Source organism: Leguminivora glycinivorella, chromosome 2 (assembly GCF_023078275.1).
Source record: "Leguminivora glycinivorella isolate SPB_JAAS2020 chromosome 2, LegGlyc_1.1, whole genome shotgun sequence".
Classification (NCBI taxonomy): domain Eukaryota; kingdom Metazoa; phylum Arthropoda; class Insecta; order Lepidoptera; family Tortricidae; genus Leguminivora; species Leguminivora glycinivorella.
In genome coordinates this window covers 31003418-31026304 of record NC_062972.1, presented here as the reverse complement: position 1 = coordinate 31026304, position 22887 = coordinate 31003418, and the positions used below count along the sequence as shown (strand labels likewise).

At 38.8% G+C, this 22887-nt stretch overlaps 1 protein-coding gene across 2 annotated transcripts in view; it reads right to left on the bottom strand.

The window, feature by feature from the left end:
• LOC125234653 (leucine-rich repeat-containing protein 15) overlaps window positions 1-22887 on the bottom strand; it is a 222547-nt gene that overhangs the window by 32161 nt on the left and 167499 nt on the right. For both annotated transcript variants that reach the window (XM_048140998.1, XM_048140991.1), the window contains 6 exons: window positions 19699-19915; window positions 11520-11638; window positions 9660-9803; window positions 8368-8515; window positions 2920-3048; window positions 89-280 (listed from right to left, as the gene is read on the bottom strand). In XM_048140998.1, coding sequence (XP_047996955.1) covers window positions 89-280; window positions 2920-3048; window positions 8368-8515; window positions 9660-9803; window positions 11520-11638; window positions 19699-19915 — 949 coding nt within the window. The remainder of the gene's footprint in view (window positions 1-88; window positions 281-2919; window positions 3049-8367; window positions 8516-9659; window positions 9804-11519; window positions 11639-19698; window positions 19916-22887) is intronic.

Sequence of the window (22887 nt, the reverse complement as noted above, 5' to 3'; positions counted from 1 at the left end):
TACGCCAGCGCACCGTCGTCGATGATGGAGATGGTGTTGTCTCTGTCACTCACTATCCACCAGCAATAGCGCCTTCGCCGTCACTCACCTTCGATAGTGAGCCTAGCGAGCTGTGGGTGCTGCGCCAGCGCGCCATCGTCGATGATGGAGATATCATTGTCATGCAGCATCAGCTCCGACAGCCGCTGCAGACCCTTCAGCGGCTCTGCTGACAGCGACCGCAGGAAGTTGTGGGAGAGGTCCAGGTGAACCAGGTTTACTAGCTGAGCTAGTGATGATCCTGTATAGGAAATAATTTATATGAAATATTACAGCCAACAACTAACGCTTCAAAGTACTCATGCGCCGGCCGGTAATGTGGGAAATAATAACCTAAACACAAAATTTAAATGTTGTAAAAACCCCTGACATAGTGGACAGTTTTCTATCAAACATGGCTAAAAGAACACTCCCGACTAATTCAGCTTTCAAAAAACTCACTCAAACTAAATTTAAATAGTTTCATCCATTCGGGAGCTACGATGCCACAGACACAGAGACAGACACGTCAAACTTATAACACCCCAGCTTTTTTGCGTCGGGGGTTAAAAGTTATGAGCATGTATAAAATCAAAAATAAAATAAAATGTGTATCTATGGGATATGGGTTAAATTGTGGCGTAGGCGAGAGGCTGGCAACCTGTCACTGCAATGTCACAGTTTCGTTTTCTTTCAACCCCTTATTTGCCAGGAGTGGCACTGAAGCTTTAGATACTTTGGTAGTTTCGTGTGCTCTGCCTACCCCTTTATGGGATACAGGCATGATTGTATGTATGTATAAAATCAAAATTCAAGACTTTGAACAAGAGCTCCCTAGACTTGATTATTAAAATAAAACACGATAAAAAATGCACAATGCTTCCTAAAATTTAGCCAGATGACTATTATACCAAAACGGTTCATCTAACTCCAAAACGTGACAGGAAATACTCGCATCAAGAACAACTCGGAAACCAGACTTGTCATGAACCACCACTCGTAAATATAAACAACTCAACCCAACAAAGGTTTAGAAGTGGTTTAGAAGATAACGAACCATTCTCTGTATTTCCGCCCTCCGTCACGTATCCAAGAATCGTGTGGAACGGAAATTGGAACGTCTTAGGCTACGGAAAAAACGTCGTTCGTCGTTATCATCAACCTTTGTATCGTTTGAGCTTATGGTATCAGTGGATTCGCCTTAACTTAAAATATATATAAGCGGGGTATTCTCTTTTCCTTAATAAAGATTCCACGAGTATTTTTTGACTAGGTTGCATATAATACTTTTTCCCCTCACTAGCTCGGAAACACGTGTTTTGTCCTTTAATACCAGCGGGTAATAACGCATTTTATCCACTAGTGGGTAAAGTAATTTGACATTGAATAAAGTCAAATTAACTGCTTTAAAATTGATAAAAATAAGTGAATCTAGTAATAAAGATGATTTACCACCTGTGGAACTACTGGAAGCAGTGATAAAGGTATTTTTTGCGTTGTAGTTTCCTCGCTATGCTGAGGGGAAAAGTTTTGTGTTACACTCGGGTGCAACTGTATTTTACTTCTCATGTGTTAAAAAACTCGCAAGTTCAGGATTGTATTCTCGAACCACTCGCTTCGCTCGTGGTTCAACTATAGAATCCTTTCACTTGCTCGTTTTTCAATTCCACACTCGGCGTTAAAATACAACTTTGCCCCCTTGTATAACAAATAACTATTTCTACAACCATGCACTTACTTTTTAAATAGTTTTCTAGAGTAACTCTCGTGAATTCCTGGATTTTGGGACAAAGTTTGCTTGAAAAAACGTGTCTACTATGTTAATTTTTTTCTGGATTGTCAAGTTGGCACCAACGTAACGCAGTACGTTAAACCCTGAAAACACACTGCTACAAATATGTTTCTCGGGAATAGATTGTATAGACTTGTCTTGACATCTTATTATAAGATAGGATTTTAAAGATGTGCACACGACCCTGTTATATAATGACAAATATTATGAATAAATAAATAAATGAATATTTTGTGGACATCTTACCCTGATCCACCTAGCCCCAAACTAAGCTATGCTAGCACTATGGGTGCCAGGAGACGATATACAAAAAATAGACGATATGGAAAGATACTGACTATCACCATCATCATCATAATTATCAGCCCTTTATCACCCACTGCTGAGCAAAGGCCTCTCTTCTAGTACGCCACTTCTCCCGGTCCTGAGCTAGTCTCATCCAGTTGAGACCCGTAATTTTTCGGATGTCATCGACCCAACGAGCCTTTGCCAGGCATTTCTTACATTTTTAGCGGCCGCCATTCCGTTAACATTTTAGTCCACCTGCCATCCCTCTGCCTAGCAACATGTCCCTCCCAACTCCATTTTAGTTTAGTAATAACGAAACCTACGTTTTAACGATACTGACTTAAGCTTGTGTCGGTCACGAACTATGAACTGTTAGGAATAAAATCCCATCGATGACCGAAATGAACTGAATCTTTCCGTGCTATGTGAATCGGTCTTTGCTCATTTAGTTCAGTATAGGATCGGCGAGCGCGAGCGGTTTGGATCGAGAACGAGTGTGTGACTGCCCCGACCGAGAGCGAGTTATTTAGCAGAGCAACACAAAAACGTCGAGTTTTCATATTAAGCTTCGGTTACTTATAGCCGTTCGGCTCGGAATTGTTATTATCTGTGGACTATTCGTATCATTTGACACTATTTGGTCCTGGTCCCATTCGTTCTGATCTTTCCGACCGTAGTGGTCACTGGTCTGGCTGAACTAAATGAGCAAAATACCTAAAAGAGCGATCTAGTTCGTGGAAGCGATCGAACGAGATCGGAGCACTCCGATCAATGAACGAAACGGCACAAGCCTAATACTATAGTTAGTTGGTAGTGGTTACCTGATACTGCAACGATTTCGTTATGAGACAGATCCAAATGTGTCAAATTCAGAAGATGCCGGAACGCGTAATCTTCTAGAACATCGATTTGATTGTTGTGTAGACTCAGATGCGTCAGATTGGTGAGGCCTGCAATAAGAAAGAATAACCAAAATAATCAAAATTGATCAAAACGTAATTTTCAGTACAGATGTTGTTTTTTTACGCACTAGTGCGAGAAGTGGTTCATTATATGACAGGTCGAAACTTCGGAGGGCCACCTGTATTGTAAAACGTCGTACGATACACGTGCGAAGAAAATTTAAGACACTTCCTTCAGTCGTGTTTTTATTTATCGCCACTCGTGTCAAACTTTCTTCTTTTCCTAATTTTTATCATAATCATAGGAGAACTCCATACATCAGTAAATGCGAGTTATTTGTAGTGACATCTAGCGTCAATCACGCGTCAAATAGCGGAAATTATCAGTACCATTACTCGACACTAGGTGTCGACAGTGTCTTGTCTGCCAAAAATATAATATTAATTATTTACAACTTACATCACAAGCAGAAGGAATTGACAACAGAATACTGATTAATACTATTGTAATATTAGCTAAAAACTATTGAGCATTAGACTTTCCGTTCGTCGCGACATCTATTGACAAGTAGCAGTATTGATAATTAACGCTATTTGATGCTAGATGTCACTACAGATAGCTCGCATTTACTACTCTTTCCTTTCTTATTTTTCATCATAATGTACAATTATTAACGTTCCGATTTGTATACGAGTAATAAAAATTGAAGTACATTACAAGTAAACACGTGTAAACACTTGATTTGAAAATAATACCAAGAACAGGGTGGCTAGCCGAATGGCACAATCGCTCACGAAACGCTCACGAAACGAAGCGCTAGTAGATATCTATCTCTATCGCGCTTGCGTATTGGCGCGACAGAGCCAGCGGCGTATCGCTTTCGTTTGGCGTCGGAGAAATGCCATTCGGCTACGGGGCCTGGTACTTATGTCAGATCGTTTAGAAACACGAAATGAGTTTACTAAATCGACTCAATCAGTATCAAGTGAGACTTCAAACGACTTTCAGAAGAATAAATATTAGGCTTCCTAAGAAATCCATTTCAGACGTATTCAGATGAGACGATTAAAGAGGAGCCGATTGTGTTGCGAATTTAAAAGGTTTCTTCTTATTTTGGTACGACTTAGGGCTTCCCCAAACATAACATATTTACGCGAAAGCGCAAAGCCAATGCCGCGTCGATAGGTTTGGGGAGACCCTGAGTCGATTCATAACAGACTAGCAACACATATTTCTATGATATCACAGCAATATCATACTAGCGGTAAGAGCGTGCGACTTTCAATCCGGAGGTCGCGGGTTCGAACCCCGGCTCGTACCAATGAGTTTTTCGGAACTTATGTGCGAAATGTCATTTGATATTTGCCAGTCGCTTTTCGGTGAAGGAAAACATCGTGAGGAAACCGGACTAATTCCAATTAACTAGTTACCCTTTGGGTTCGAAGGTCAGATGGCAGTCGCTTTCGTAAAACTAGTGCCTACGCCAAATCTTAGGATTAGTTGTCAGTTGTCACAGCAGACCCCAGGCTCCCATGAGGCAAATGCCGAGATAACGCAAGGAGGATGATGAATATATATTAATTTAACGTGTAATACATATCTTACGAAATGGAAGGGCCCACAAGACAAACGTCGTAAAGCAAGACCGCACACGAGATGGGAAGACGAGATAAGACAAATCGCTGGGCCCTGCTGGTCACACATAGCGCAGGATAGAGACAAATGGAGCTCTTTAGAGGAGGCCTTCACCTTCACCTGAGGAGGGGTTCGTGCATATCAAAGATATCTACATAGCTAAGATACACAACACGACAACATTTACCATAATATATATATATATATATACTTTTTTCTTCTCTTATGTTTAACAAAAATTGTAACGAACTTGCATGAAATAAAAGGCTTTTTATTTTTATTTTATTTTATTTTATTTTTATTTATTATTATACATATCTTACCTATATTTTTGTGTTATGTGTAAATAATTTCTATTGTCACTTGTCACGAATAAATGATTTCAATTCTATACTAATATTTATAATATTGTTGGTAACATGAATATTATTCCATAATCGTATACCAGTGTCAAATCACCAAATCGTCATTTTTGTCATATCCAATTCATATCGCATCTAGATCTTATATTTGACGTGATAAGTAAGTATATCAAAGTTCGAATTGCACAATTCCATTATATGATCACCAATCATCGTAAGCCTCTTTGGCTGATTGTTCTATGCCACTACTGAAACTCCTAAAATCTATTAAAACCGTTCCAATTTTTTTATTAATGCACGAGATTTTGATCAGGTTAGAATTATCAAATTAGTGTACACTGCGTTAGTCCGGAGTAAACTCGAGGCAAAATCGGTTATCTGGAGCCCGCATGAGGAGAAGTACATACTCTTGCTGGAAAAAATTCAGAAAGCCTTTCTGCGATTTTTATACAAGAAGGAATACGGTTATTACCCATATTTGTACCCATCAAAATTCCTACTTGGAGTATTAGGGTTTAATTCCTTAGAGGTAAGGCGCAACTATGGACTCTTGACTACTGCGTGTAATGTCTTACGAGGAAACTCGGACTGCCCGGAATTGGTTGCACAGGTTGTACGCCTGTTCGTTCCATCTATAGCTAAGGCCCAATTTAATTTCAGACCACGAAGTAGTCAACTTTTAGCTGTGCCTAAAACCCGTACTGTATCCCATGGCCAATCACCACTTGTCCGCGCTCTACGGTATATTAATGCGCTACTCGCATCAGCACCGGAATGTGATGTATTTGCAAGGGTTCCCCTTGTTTTGGCATAATTTTACAATCGAGAATTCTTTTTGGCATAATCTGTATTGGCATAATTCACCTTTCGCATAATCTGTTATGGCATAGGTAGTATAGTTACGCATAATTTGTCTAGGCATATTTTTGTTTGTCCGAATATATTTCATGCATAAAGGTTATTCGCCGAATGGTTTTTATGCATAAATTATTTCTGCATAACATGGTTTAGTGGAAATTTACTACGCAGAATTTTTATCATAGGTAATACTACTATATTAATGTTGCAGTTCTAACCTAACCTAACCGAAATTCTTGACAAAATGTTTTATTTGTTGAGGTCGCAGTTCTAACCTAACCAAACCGACTCTCTTAACAGCATTTAGTATGGGTGGATATTCTGATTTTAAGAAATATGCCAAATACAATTACGCGAATTAATTTTATTCATAAAATCAATCGGCGTAAACAGAATTATGCGAACTTATTTTCGGACAATGTGTTATACGTATTATTTTCGATTATGACAAATAAGTTTTCTGCAAAATTAACATTCGGCGAAAATCGATTATGCGAAGTCTGTTATGCGAAAATCGTTTCGGACAATTAAAGTTATGCCAAATAGAGGGAACCCATTTGCAAGTGGTTGGTTGGATCTGTGTAAAGAATGTATGAGGTTTTGTGAGATGATGGATAAACGTGAACTTCTGTCTTGTATTAGTTTATCTGTGTTTTTTTTTTTTACCTTTTTAGATTGTATTATGTACCTAGTTGTATAAATACTGTCTGTTATCAATTTCACAGTGTATTAGTCCGCTGTAATGCTGTGTAAATTTTTTGAATCAATAAATAAAAAAAATAAAAAAATAAAAATTATTTTTACCTATTTGAAATATATATTAAATGTAATATCAATAATTCTATCGTCTTTGATATAGTCAAAGACGATAGAATTATTGATATTACATTTAATATATATTTCAAACGAATAATTAAATAACAAGTCAAAAGTGTAATATTATTGCAAGATTATGGTACACTTACAATAGTAGTTAAAAACTAAATTTTAAGTTTTATGCTTCGTCTTAGTTTCTATGATATAGAATGGATATTATCATAGAAATATATTTATAAAGAATATAACTTTTTTTAGGACCTATTTATTTTAATAACACTAAAATAAAAATTCCATACAATAAATATCATAAACTAGGCAATTAAAAAGAAAACTAAAAATCTACGTCTAAAGAGGGCCCCTGAGGCAACCCTAGATGCTAGCAGCTTCCTCGCTCAACGTATAAGAATATAACTTAATTGCCAGCTAGTACATATCCATTCATTTTCAAAAGAATGTAATAGGAAAAGGAGGAAATATTGTCCTGTAAAAGTGAAAAATAAGTAAAACTGTCACATATTTGACGCAGTTCCTGTATCCTTAGACTCAGATAGCATCTCAGATCGATCGGCCGTCTGTACCCAGTACGCGTCCAATCTATGTCTGTCCAAATATTGAAACAACGAAAGTGGGTCACACGGGAAACGTTAGAACAACTGCAGCTGTTTTTATAGTTTTATTATGAACTGTCCCTAGGGGGTTCAATCTCGACCGGTGTGTAATTTTTTATTATACCACGTTGGTGGCAAACAGATATACGGCCCGCCTGATGGAAAGCGGGTAATTTCAAGTAATTCGAATATTCTCCGAGTTTTAGACTAACTAGAGAGCACATGTCCACTGAACATGCCTGCCCAGTGACTAGTAGACATACAGACAAATAAAGCGAATTATAACCATATGACGTTTGCAAAACACTTTATTTCTCACCTCTATAACTGACATAATCCTCTACTTTAACCTGTATTAGTGATTCCCCCTTGTCAAATGAGACAGAAATTTTATTACTTAATACCTATCTGAGACCCTTCATAAGTGGAATACAACTTTAAGTGAGACTGATAAGCCTCTCGCCTTTTAAAGTTTCAGTTATCCAGGTTTCACTGTATAGGTATGACACTGAAATTACGGTGTGTTATCTTTGCGAAAGTGTTATCGGATGCTCAAGTCTGGTCAGACATTGTGGACCGTGTTTGGGCCCAGCAGACCTAAGCTCACCTGATAATGCTCCTCGTCATCATCATCATCACATCATCATCATCCTCCCCCAAAGATTGCCACAATGACCTGTCCTGCGCCACCCGCATCCAGCGGACTCCTGCGACCTTCACCAGGTCATCAGTCCACCTTGTTAGGGGCCTACCCACGGTTCGCCTTCCGGTACGCGGTCGCCACTCGAGAACCTTTCTGCCCCAACGGCCATCGGTTCTACGTGCAATGTGCCCCGCCTACTGCCACTTGTTTAGCGATTCGGAGGGCTCCTCGTCGTATGTTTGCAAACGTATTGTCTGACATTTTTTATACTACGTCGGTGGCAAACAAAGTATATTGTCCGTCTAATGGAAAGCGGTCACCATAACCTCAAGGAGTGTCACATGCGCTTTGCCAACCCATAGCCACATCAGCTTGTAGGTTGGTTAAATACGGCAGCAGTGGGACGGATTTTGGGCCCAACGGCCCTTCTAAGACACTCACCTGATAACGCTCCTCGTCGTATGCTTGCAAACGTGTTGTCGGAAAGCTGGAGGTTGGTCAGACACGGCAGCGGTGGGACCGTGTTTGGGCCCAGCGGACCTTCTAAGGCATTGCTTGATAAGTCCAAGTCTCGTAGAAAGTGCGCTTCCTGTTGAATAAAAACAAGAAAATGGCTTAAAAAGACAAAACAAGTGCTCTTTCTAGAATACAAATGATTTCTATAAGTACCTAGTTAAAAAATACCCAAAATATAACTTCGCAGCAAAATTTGTAGTAGTAGGTAAATTAAAATTTTTAATAGGGATTTAATAAGTGGTTCGTATAGAGCCTGGTGTCACCACTGTGCAAAATTTTCTTGCTGCATTAACCTATTAAAGAAAACTTAAAATATTACTAACTGGCCAACGCGGCGAGATGCCGACACATATTGACATATGCAAAACTGACAGCTGACAAATTGAATTTATAAACTGAAATTGCATTCATTAAAGTTATTAGTTTATTATTATTGATTGTAATGATTACTTCATTCACTCAACATATCGCGTTGCTCTACGAACATTATTTGGATAGGATATCATTGAGACAAGGACAAAAAAGGACGCTGGTGGCCTAGCGGTAAGAGCGTGCGACTTTCAATCCAGAGGTCGCGGGTTCGAACCCCGGCTCGTACCAATGAGTTTTTCGAAACTTATATGTGCGAAATGTCATTGATATTTGCCAGTTGCTTTTCGGTGAAGGAGAACATCGTGAGGAAACTGGATTAATTCCAATAAGGCCTAGTTACCTTTCGGGTTGGAAGGTCAAATGGCAGTCGATTTCGTAAAACTAGTGCCTACGCCAAATCTTGGGATTAGTTGTCACAGCGGACCGCAGGCTCCCATGAGCCGCGCCAAATGCCGGAATAACTCAAGGAGGATGATGATCATTGAGACAAGGACAAATCTGGACCACACGAGGTTAGTAATTCAACGTCATGTATTTTTAGTTATTAAAATACCCACTAATCGTTATCGGCCCAAAATTATTCTTTTTTCTCCAAATTCAGCCATTAGTACGAAATTTCGCTGGCTTGGTTGAAGTCTTGGTGGCTCAGTTGGCAGAGCGCTGGAGTATCGATCCAGAGGCCTTGAGTTCAAGTCTCACCCAAGGCAGACATTTTCCACTTTTAAATTTATTCTAAGCCTAACGGCATCGATTGCAGACGTTTCTGCTAATCAGAAGTTAAAATTTAGTACGAAATAGTTTACCAAAGCCAAAGGTTTAGCAAATGCACAAAGAATGGAACAAACCTTTAGTGACGCCAGTGCTGCCACCTTTAAGAGGTTCCCTCGAAGCTTAAGTACTGCCAGCCTTTCCAAAGGCCTGAAAGCACCTGGCGTGATGTCCGTCAGCTGGTTATCACTTAGATCCAGGTATGTCAAGTTCTGTATACCCTGGAAATATCATTTCACATTACACAGTATCACCACAGTATAAACAAAGAGGATCGAGTATTATACACCGTGTATTTTTATTTTCCGTTAAATTCGACACGTAGCTATTAGGTTCATTATCACCCTGTATATCACTTTTTGTTAGATTCACAAAAAAACATTTTTTTCATCATTTTCATACATAATAAATGAATTTATTAGTATGAGAGACCCTTAAGAATAACATTCAAGTTAGTGTCAAGTGATTGACGGCACATGTCAAAACAAATAACACTAGGAATTGGTAAAGGCTGTCACACACCAGTTCTGTAATTATCTTTATTTTATTTATAACTTTATAACCGTAAGAGTTAACAAAAAATAATAAAAAAATAAAAATAAAATAAAATGTCTTTATTTCAGACCAAAGTACATACAGTGAGCAAATACATTTTTAAAAAAACTTTTTCTAATTAAATTTATTAATTAATAGTTAACATTTATGTACTGGACAAAAAGCTGAGTGCCTTAGTAACATCCACATACACACTCAGTTATAATTATGCTAGTTTCTTAGAGAAATTAATTGTATTTGATCTAAAGAACCTTCCCTTAAATTTAACGGAATTCAATAATAACAACGTAGAGAGTTACTGTCAAAGTAGAATGTGTAATCACAGTGCATAGACAGCCATCTCTCGACACAAGCTTAAAACTTCTGAACCTCAGTTTTGAGAATTTGGCCCATATTGTTAGCTCTAGATATCTGTTAAAATGTCAAATATTAACGCCATTTAGCCGAGCGTTCCCCAAAGGTAGCGCCATCTAGGCCACCGTACCTTTTTATCTAGGGCTTGAGGTACGATTTTTTCATAGACTTTATCCGTCTATACGGAGTTACATGTCTTTGGTATAATCGTACTATCGTACAGTATGGCCACTGCCGCTCCCCGGTGAAAGTTCCGCCCACCCCCTCTCGGTTACCTCACAGTTACCGTTATGAGATCGTTGAAGGGATGGATAGTTACATAGGCTACTTTTTAGAGTTCCGTAGTCAACTAGGAACCCTTATAGTTTCGCCATGTCTGTCTGTCCGTCCGTCCGTCCGTCCGTCCGTCCGTCCACGGATAATCTCAGTAACCGTTAGCACTAGAAAGCTGAAATTTGGTACCAATATGTATATCAATCACGCCAACAAAGTGCAAAAATAAAAAATGGAAAAAAATGTTTTATTAGGGTACCCCCCCTACAAGTAAAGTGGGGGCTGATATTTTTTTCATTCCAACCTCAACGTGTGATATATCGTTGGATAGGTATTTAAAAATGAATAAGGGTTTACTAAGACCGTTTTTTGATAATATTAATATTTTCGGAAATAATCGCTCCTAAAGGAAATAAAAGTGCGTCCTCTAACTTTTGAACCATATGTTTAAAAAATATGGAAAAAATCACAAAAGTAGAACTTTATAAAGACTTTCTAGGAAAATTGTTTTGAACTTGATAGGTTCAGTAATTTTTGAGAAAAATACGGAAAACTACGGAACCCTACACTGAGCGTGGCCCGACACGCTCTTGGCCGGTTTTTGTCTCTTTCTAACCTCCCACTTCCCTAAAATGGAAAGTGCAACTTTGTACGGAGCATTCCGGAATTTTCGAATTTAATGCGAGCGAAGCCGCGGGCAAAAGCTAGTATTAAAATAAACAGATAGAAGACTGGCACGTGATTTGTACCCTTACCTTGAAAGAGGTCCGATCCAAAACATGTATCTTATTATTAGACAAATCCAGTCGATCCAATATTGACAAATGAGCTATGGCCTCCGTGGGCACTGACGGCAACTGATTATTTGGTAAACCTGAAAGAGAAAACATTTTTATTTCTAAGGGTAGGAAAAACACAAGCTTCGTGAAACTCGAGGTAATGAAATTTGAATTGGCTTTTGATTGACATGTAATGTAATAAGATTTATGTGGACTTAATGCCTATACTTATTGACAATACAATACAATACAAATCCACTTCATTGCACAACCTCAGAAATGTACATAGGAACACACACATTCCAATATTTTTTTACAGAGGTAAACAACAGGCGGCCTTATTGCTAAAGAGCGATCTCTTCCAGGCACTCAGCAGCAAAGGGTGGTTTCTGGCAGGCAGAATCACTTTGCTGAGGATTTAATTGTCAGATAAATGAATTCACAAAGCTAATAATTTAATAAATCCTGGTGAGAAAGTCGCTTAAGCATACGGACGCTCTAACGTCAAGTTATACTTAATAGGGAACTGGACTGTACTTAAAACAAAATATTTTATGCCATGTACGAAACAAAGCATCAGATAAATATAAGAAAAGCATAGATAGAAGTTATTTTTAAATCAAATTTCTATTTAATAAATCAGGTAGAAATATATAAAGTAACAGTTGACCGTGACGTCACTCAATTCGATTTCATGTTAATTCCATATCAGCGAGACGTTAAAATTCGTTTTGACAGTTATCAAAAAGAAGCTGATTTGACTAGGAGGCAAGTAGCCTATTGTATGAAGATAGCAAATGTCGTCCTATAGTAAGCGATTATGTCGTATTTTTTGTTCGAGCACGTTACAAATTGTAAGAAGGTATTTTGTAAAGTACCTATTTACATAGTGTATTGAGAATTAAAAACAAATTCGGCAGTCTATAAAATTATTTCCAGGTACACAACAATACTGCTGATTCCACTTATTTCTCAAACTACTACAGCAAAGAAAGAGCACGTTATAAGGACGCCTAGTCTTCAAATAGCACCTGTCTCATTTGTTGCGGTGCCGGATAAAAGTGGCAGGAGTTGTAATATTTCACAGCGGTACTAGGGCAAGAACCCAGTGTGCGTAGCCGAATGGCACAAACGCTCACGAAACGCTCACGAAACGAAACGCTCGTAGATATCTAACTCTATCGCTCTTGCGTATGCGCGACGAGCCAGACTACCTTTCGTAGCGTTTCGTTTTCGTTTCCCGTCACAGAAATGCATTTCGGATACGGCACCAGGGTGGCTAGCCGAATGGCACAATCGCTCACGAAACGCTCACGAAACGAAGCGCTAGTAGATATCGGTGGTAGTAGTAGATATTCGGCTACGGGGCCTGGCCCCGTAGCCGAATGGCATTTCTCCGATGCCAAACGAAAGCGATACGCCGCTGGCTCTGTCGCGCCAATACGCAAGCGCGATAGAGATAGATATCTACTAGCGCTTCGTTTCGTGAGCGTTTCGTGAGCGATTGTGCCATTCGGCTAGCCACCCAGATCCGCCAGCTCTTCCTTATTTTAACAAGGATGAAACTTTGGAATAATTTAGGGTTATTATCGACGTTTAATGTCTGCAAATTAGCTAGTTCGGTTCGATGGCCATTTTTTTTGCTACAAGGTTTTTTATCTAAATAACTTTCCTTTAATTGAATAAAATTGTGACTATAAATTTCTCACACTTAGGCGTCTATATAAACATTAGCCTTGAGAATTCAAGGAAAGTTAATTAAAAAAAAAACCTTTTAGCAAAAAATTACCACATTAAAGTTCTACACTAACTAATATACATTATTATCCTAAAGTTTCAGCCTTGAAATTGTTAAAATTAGGAAGGTTTGGTTGCTCTGGGCTCTTAGTCTATACAATCTTCCACTGGCAGGCGGCAGACGGCTCTGAGTATTGCGTTTTTGAAAACTTGCAGTTGGAGGATGATTCAATTATATTTGGAAAGATTAGGATAAAAATAATGTGCACACTTACAACAATTTGTAACGTATTTGTGAGTAAGCACGGGAAAACGTCCCACTTTGTCGATTGCTATAAAGCCGCTTTGTCAGTTTATTCATATGAAGATACAAGTAAATCTCGCCTTAATGGTAACCGACAAAGTGGCACGTTTTACTAAACACACTCACATTTATAGAATATTTTGTTAGGAAAAGAAGTCGAAACTTTACTGGGTGTGTTCTGAAAAATGTTATTTTGAAACACAGTGGAGCATTTCTACTTGGTTTATTTTTACAACCTACACACGTGTAAATTAAAAATATAACCAGGGGCGGCTCACTCCGCGATTCTATCGCCGCGCTACAAGTACATGCTGGCGGCCGCGAGTTCGCGGCCTAATCAGGGGTGGCGCGCGTTCTTACGGAACGCACGTTGGCACTTTCGATTGTTACTTTACGTCGCGAGTTTTTTTTTTAAGTTTTATATGCGATGTCCTCGTGTGAATGGCTAATAATGCTTAGTTAAATAGACATCATGAATAAAATAGGACAGTCTTACGCAGATCTACTATTGATTAAGTCCCACAGAAAAGTTCAATAAGGCTTGTGATGTTGGGACTTAAACAAAATAATATCTGGGCGACCGAGCTTCGCTCGGTTCTCTTTTAATATATCACGTCTTTAGATAAAAAAAAACTCTTATAAACACAAAAACAAAAAAAAAGACAAAAAACAAAAACTTAATTTCTGGCCGGGATTCGAAACCCTGACACCTACGATCTATCTGCGTACATTAGACCGATATAGTGGGGACGTTTATCGACAAAAAGAGGCCAAACCTTTTTTTTCTTGACCAAAGCATGAAACTTGGCACAGTTGTTCCTTATATCAAAATAACCCGATTAAGATCGGGAGCCTTCGGGAGCCTCCCCCCTGGGGCTCGGGAGGGGGGGTCAAAGTACCGCTTCACCCGGCTTGCTTTGAAAAATTCTAACATAGCCCGTTTAGTTCATAGGTCATGTTTGGTATCGTTTTCGAGTAAATCAATAACGTAGAATTCATTTTTGGTACTAAAATTATAATTTAATGGTAAATAAAATAAAAAAAAATTAAAAGTTTGAAATTTTCATCTATGATTTACAAATTAAAGTCATCATAAATGTCAAACTGTTTGCTTTTTCTACAAATAAAAAATATGATATGAAAGCCTATTTAATATAGATTATGAATAATATAACTTTTACCCACCTTTACTAACGTTAAGTTTCATAAAAAAAACTTTAAGCCGCACGGCGTCGGGACGCCGCGAGCGTAATTTTAAAATACCTTTATTTTAAAAAACTCTATTAGAACCCGTTTAGCTATTAGGTCATGTTTAGTATCGTTTTCGAGTAAATTAATAACGTAGAATTTAGTTTTGGTACTAAAATGACCATTTAATGTTAAATGAAATTAAAAAAAAAAAAAAATTCTGTGAGTTGCAAATTCAAGTCACGATAAATGTCAAACGGTTTGCTTTTTCTATAAATATAAAAATATGATATTAAAGCCTATTCACAAAGATAGTACGCGTTCACCTACGCGAGCTTAGACTGTGTGCGGGGAACGCGCCTCTTTCATATATTTGATCGCCAGTGTCAGAGGTGTGTTAATGCATAAATAGAAAAAGATTCATTATTATTGACTCTGGTGTCGACAACGGCAACACTCGGGTCGGACCACACGATCTAAAGACCGACTGTACCTGTTATTTATTCATTGTAGTGAATCCTGAAAGAAATTTATATAATAGTATTTTATACAATCGTGATATAATACAAAACTTTTAAGTCGAGTACCATGTGTAGTACGGTACGAGAGCGAAAAGCTTAATTATATTACTATTGTATACAATACTTTTTCTACGAGTCATCATCTTCATCATCAATGGATGGAAATATCACCATTCATGCAAGTTAAAATTAATGTCAATAGAGTCGTTCACCGTTGTATCAACATCGAATTACCTAGCAACCAATTGTTTGTAATAACCGTCTCTGATTGGCCGATAACGCGACAGATAAAAAAAATGTGTTTCAGATGCAGGAAAATTTGCTAGGTATCGCAAATTAGTATAGAAATTGTATGAAGTTCTATTTTTGAAATTATTATAGTTAACTAAAGTCAATTATAATGAGCTTATTATAATTGAGTCGGAACTGCCATAGAGTATCCAACACTGAAAAGTTAGCACTTATAGTTTAGTCTGTGGTGTCCTAATTGACAGATTACTCATACTCATACTCATACTATACATTCCCTTCACAGAAACATAGCTGGGTACATATGGAACTGCATAAAGAAGGCTCTACCTTCTTTATGCAGTTGCATCGGTTTTTGCAACCTGATTTACATTTACATCTTGTAACTTCTAAGCATATACTGGCCACTTCAGTGTTGTCTGACCAGTGTGGTACCCATTCGTCTCCTTCTTCCTTCCATCCCCAAGAAGACGGAGTTGGCAAATTTTGGTGTGGCACCAACGCCTGACTCCAAACAAGAACGCCCTGAGTCCCATTTCTCAAAACTGAAAGTTACAAGTTACAAGCGGAAGTCTCTTTCCAACTTGTCATATTAGACATTGACAACCAGTTGAAAATTGTAACTTGTAGCTTCGAGAAATGGGCCCCTGGTACACTGTGCGCAGTATATGCTGATCCAAGGCAGCCTCTGAAGGAGGTATGTTCTCCAATTGTCGATCTTTTCTGGTACCTTAAGAGTTAGGTACTTCGACCACTCATTCACCGTTGCGCAACGACTTGGTCTGAAACAATATGTGCATTATCATTTTAGAGTCTACAACTATTAAATTACAACTTTTTGGTGGATCACGTAACCTTCAGTTTTACCCACTTACGTTACGTATCATAGAAAATTATTACAAACTTTAGTAGAATCTGATTTGCCTCTGATATTGCTCCATCTTGTAATAGTTTGACACCTTGAGTGGCCTGGCTAAGCTTCAAAGCCAAAAGAAAACGTTTCTAGATTAGACATAGTATGGGATAGGTACGATAAACGCAGCTTGAAACGATCAACAAGGGAGAAACATGGCCACCCAAGGCTTCAAACTATTACGAGATGGAGCAATATCATAGATAGGCTAATCAGATTCTACTAAAGTTTGTAATTATTTTGTATGATAGGTAAATGTGTAATAGTGAAGGTAATCCACCAAAATGTTGTAATTTGATAGTTGCAGAATTTGTTTAAATAAAATGACAATGCACATATTGTTTCAGATCAAGGGTCCTTACGCAACAGTGAATGAGTGCCGGAAGAACCTCTTTACTAAAAAAGATCGACACTTGGAGAACATACCTCCTTCCGAGGCTGCCTTACTTCATCATATACTGCCATTTGTCTAAGACTGGGGCTAAAGACATGCCAACCACACCCTTGCTGCCGACGCACTAGGACACCACGGACTCCACTGCCAGTCTATTGCTGGCCGAATTTTGTGACACACTGCACTTAACGATTTAATCCGCAAGGCTCTCGGCACAGCGAACATACCGACAACGGCGACAACCCTCGAACCTGTCGGCTTGTCAGCAGCAGACGGAAAGCGGCCTGATGGTTGCTCGCTTTTGCCTTGGTTTCTGGGACGACCCTTGGCGTGGGGCGTGACCTGTGTGGATACCTTGGCTCCGTCCAACGTCTAACGCTCGGCCCAAAAACCAGGGACTGCTGCTGCAAAACGCCCAGTTTAAACGCGCAAATATGCATTTTTAAAAAACAACTACATATTTGCGGCAATTGCATTTGAAACATTTGTACCATGGTCATCAGACACCAAGCAGTTCGTGAAGGAAGTTTCCACCAAACTTGTCTAGGTGTTTGGTGACATACGCATAGGCTTTTACATCATATTTTTTATTTAAAGAAAAAGCAAACGGTTGACATTTTTGTTGACTTGAATTTGCAAATTATAGATGAATTTTTTTTTTAATTTATTTACCATTAAATTATAATTTTAGTACCAAAAATAAATTCTTTGTTATTAATTTACTCGAAAACTATATCAAACATGACCTAATAGCTAAACCGGGTCTAATAGAGTTTTTAAAATAGAGGTATGTTAAATTTACGCTCGCGGCGTTTCGACGCCGCGCGTCTTAAAGTAATTTTTTTATGGAACTTAACGTTTGTGAAGGTGGATAAAAGTTATATTTTTTATAATCTATATTAAATAGGCTATCATGTCATATTTTTTATTTATAGAAAAAGCAAACAGTTTGTCATTTATGATGACTTCAATTTGTAAATCATGGATGAAAATTTCAAATTTTTTAATTTATTTTATTTTATTTACCATTAAATGATAATTTTAGTACTGAAAACGAATTCTACGTTATTGATTTACTCGAAAACGATACCAAACATGACCTATTAACTAAACGGGATAAGTTAGAATTTTTCAAACCAAGCCGGGTGAAGCGGTACTTTGACCCACCCTCCCGGGCCCCAGGGGGGAGGCTCCCGAAGGCTCCTGATCTTAATCGGCTTATTTTGATATAAGGAACATCTGTGCCAAGTTTCATGCTTTGGTCAAAAAATTTAAGGTTTTTCAATAAACTCCCCAACTAATAGGCAACCCTATCGTCCGACGCTGCGCACGTGCGGCTCGTTTCTTTGATAGAATTTTGTAGGCATTTAAAAAGGCGGCATTTCGTGAACATCAAAGTAGTGGGCCTTCTGTACTTGTACTATTATATATTCTGTGATATAACACAGTAGATTGCTGTATTTTGAACTTGTGTAAACTGAGTGCCGCATGTGTGGTGATCCTTGCAAAAAAAAATATTCTGTTTCAAAGAAAATTATCCATCGTCTCATCGTTTTCATGTTTTTGGTAAAACTTTAACTATGTTAAGCTCCTTGCTGTAACTATTCTCATCTTGTGAGGCCTAAGGCCTAACGCCTATAATTTGACCTTGCCAGTTGAAGCTAAGGCAGGAGAAGTTACATTTATCTTGAACTTACCTAACGCGAGTAAAGTCCCAGCAACTATATTAAAATCTCCAGCCTACATCCTCCTTATATCCCCTGGGTGGCTAGCCGAATGGCACAAACGCTCACGAAACGCTCACAAAACGAAGCGCTAATAGATATCTATCTCTATCGCGCTTGCGTATTGGCGCGACAGAGCCAGCGGCGTATCGCTTTCGTTTGGCGTCGGAGAAATGCCATTCGGCTACGGGGCCTGAGGATATAACCTCCGTGTAGTCAAACCAGCAAGTTCAATGACAGAACTAGCAGTGAGCACTGATACACTTCTCAGGGCAAAGTTTAGGAGTTACACTCTCCAATCATCGTGAATGCCGAACTTACCTAATGCGAATAAAGTCCCAGCAACCATATTAAAGGCTGCAGCGGGTTACCCTCATCTGGCAGAATAATTTTGGCTAGAAACACACTTCGCATAACATGTTTTGCAGAAAAACATTCGGTCGAAACCGGTAATTTTGCAGAAAACTAGTTGGCATTATTACTACCACGCATACGACTCATTTGGCAGAATATTGTTTCATAGAACATTACTTTGGTAGACTTTGATTTAGCATAATTTTATGTACCATAATAATCTTATAGCATACTATTACAAGAGCAGAATTATGACAAGCTATCGAAAAGGAAATACTGCCTCAGAGCCCCCATTATAGGTACGACGACGAGCGAAGCGAGGAGGAGTGTTAGGTATATTGCATCCCCAACACATCTGACTTGCTATCAAAAAGCAAATTGCAACTTTATGCCGTCTCAATATTATCTGCGAAAGTAGTAGTCGACTAGAAGACTATTATGCTCATCAACATTATGCCAACGTACGATTCGGTATTATAAAAATCTGCGAAAATATTTATGCCAAAGCATATTCTGCGTAAGGTCTTCACTTCTGCCAAGAACTATAATGCATATCAAATATATGCGAAAAAAGTTTCTGCAAGATAATAGTGAACCGGCTGCAGCCTTCACTCTTCTTAAATCCCCTGAGAATATAACTAATCCATGAAATCCAATGCCAGCAAGTTCAGTGACAGACGCAACAGTAAGCGCTGATAAGCCATGACACCGACTTGAAGACTTGAAGCTAAGCCAGACCACGCTGCAGTCATCATTTCAATTAGAATTTACCTAAGGCTAGTAAGGTCCCAGCGACCATATTAAAGGCCCCCGCCTGCACCCTCCTTATATCCCCGGAGGATATAACAAGACCGTGCAGTCCAACGCCAGCAAGTTCAGTGACTGATGCAGCAGTTAACGCTGATACGCCACGCAGCGCACAGTCGAGGAGTGACACCGTGGTATTCTTGTTCTTAGCACGTTGTTCTCGAAGATGGCGGCCGATTATCTGAAAAAAGAATGAGGTTAATGGAAAGAATATGATGATGAAAGAAAACAAAGTCAAAGATCTACTTGTACAATTGAACCGCACCTTGTGAAGACTCGGTAAAGTCGACAGAAAAAGCCTATTTTCAAGCAACAAAGCCAGAGGCTCCGGCAAAGCCAAAGGTCGCAGGTTCGAGTCCTGCCGGAGGTGTGAATTTTTCCTTTAATTTATAAGTATATACTTAATATCGCTCGCGAACGTTTCTGCGTGATATAAAACAAATTCACGCTACAAAACCTGGATGGGTAATGGGCTCGACTCCTGAGGACGCGTTGGCCAATCATATCTCAATTTTTGACAAATTCACGTCCACTCTAAGAGCGAACAATGGAGAATTCCTTATAAGACCTTATAATTATGTCTTAATTAATTACATAGATAAGTCTGATGATAATGATGTTAAAAATAGTTTGGGCGGCACAAACCATAAAGTTAACTGACAAAATCTTTAGTAACTAAGCATCTTATACAAACACACATAAGTACAAACAATGAACATTTAGACAAAATCTAAATGCTTTTGCTCCAAACTGTAAAATAAATTCAATAGTACAATCGCAACACCGTAATCTTCGAAGCAGTAGGCCGCCGTCGGAAATCCGAGGCGGCGAGGGTTTCGGGTGTTTATTAAGACCGTGTTTATTCTATTCCAGTGGTCGTCAGACACTACCTGACCCATCTCTTGCCCCTACTACTGGTTATTACGAATATACCTCTATTACTTAATAGCTAAATTTTTCATAAGAAAGACCATGCTGACTATGCACGCAGGCTGCCTAGACAAGAAGGCAATAGTTTAGGGTCTGTAGCGATCGAAACGCCGTTGTCTGTGCCGCATCAATATGTAATTGAGTGATAGAAAGACACGAAGAGATGCGTTTTCGAAGCCGCATTTGAAATAATAACGAAAATATTTCATTGCATGTTTGAGGAAACTATTATAATCGAGCAGCAATACCTCGAGGATCCTTAGTACACCAAATACAACGGAACGTTACCGACCAATAATCAATTTCTCGATTCGTCGCCAATGATTACTGTTTCACACTTTGGGGTCAATTGTAACACTACAAATTAAAGAAGATATTATCTTCCTGGGGGCTTCGGACCTTTCGGGCTTTCGGCTTTGCCCTACGTGGAGCTCAGCCTTCAGCCTTCACCCGTAGACACTTGCAATATTCTATTACATCGTGTCTCGATCGAGCATCCTTAGTACTCCAAATCCAACCGAGCGTTCGGGAAACAATGTTTATCGATTCACCGGCAATAACCGACTTTTCGGTTCATCGCCTAATAAATAATTACAACTGGTTGACACTTATAGTCAACTATCCCTCGACTGAATGATGATTATATTCTCATGGACGCTTCGGACCTTTAGCTCTACGTGGAGCTCAGCCTTCAGCCTTCACCCGTAGACACTTGCAATATTTTATTAAATCGTGCGTCGATCGAGTATCCCTAGTACTCGAAATCTAACCGAGCGTTCGGCAAACAACGCTTATCGATTGGCACCTGCGTGGTGGGACATTGAAAAGGGTGGTGTTGACACACCGGCAATAACTGCCTTCTCGGTTCATCGCCAATTACTACTGTTACACTTTGGGGTATATTCTAACACTACGGCTTAGTGAGGATTGCATTGTTTTGATCTCCGTTTATCCAAGACTGTTTTTTAACTACATAGTTTAGGACGACCGGTCTGGCCTAGCCGGTAAAGACTCTGCCTGCTAAGCCGCGGACATTTATTTGTATGATCAGCACAGATATTTTCTTCCTGAGTCATGGATGTTTTCTATGTACTTCTATGTATTTGTCACTCAGTCAATCTGTGTAAGAATGTCTTATAATATTGATTTATTTATTTATAGTATTTTTAAAGGGTAATCCAATCTACCAGCCTCTTAAACCAAATTCCGTCTTTTTAAGCCTTCCACACGCCCACCCACTTCCGTCAGTTTTCCCGTTCCCTTGAAAGTACTAAAACTGGTTCACCATACTCGTGTAAACGCAGCACACTCCGGAGAAAGCAAATATAAGCCGTGTAGACTTAGCGACACTCACGCATGATAGTTTCCTCTCACGTCGGCGTTCCTATAGAATTCAACTAGAGGATTCAAGCTAGAAATCAAAGATACCTGGAACTTCTATGAATGCATCGCTTAGTCTAGACCTTTTGCTTGTTCATGAGTGTATTTCTAAATGGAAATATGTATACCTAGAAATGTATTAATAGTTCCAAAGAAAATAACAATGCTACAACCACGTGATAAAAAAACATTAAACGATAATGATAATGCCGCATCACGGTTTTCATATAAAATATTTATTAATTGTGTTAAAATATTTTCCATAATGTCAAATGGTTTTTTATATGGAAAATGGTCTAATGGTCAATGTATTAATTATTGTTATTATACAACAATAACTGAATATTCCATAATCTAAAGTGCACAAAATATTATTTTACGTACCTACTTTTCGCTTATCGACTCATGGATAGGTACAATACTTGTAGGCATATCAATTGGGGTAGCAGAATGAAAATCGTTGACGCTAGACGCCGATCGAAATGCAGTCTGGCTCTGTCACGCCAATACGGAAGAACGATAGAGATAGATAGCTCTGAAAACTATTATCGTGAGCTCATCACTTGGCAACGTGCCATGAACAGAATTCTGTTACCAAATTCACCTCCAGTTATTTGAGCAACTTTGTGCTCTGGGCACCCATTTGCATCGTGTGTACAGGCTATTTCCATGAAACGCCACTGCAGGGTGCATGCAGATGCAATAGGAAACTATGTATTCTAGGATGTACCAGACTGCCCGTCAAAATTCAATAGTGCTACTAAATTCGGATCGATCTTGAGTGTTATTGGCATTACTTAACGCAAAAGTTTGTTTTTTAACATTATGAATGTAATTAGTAAA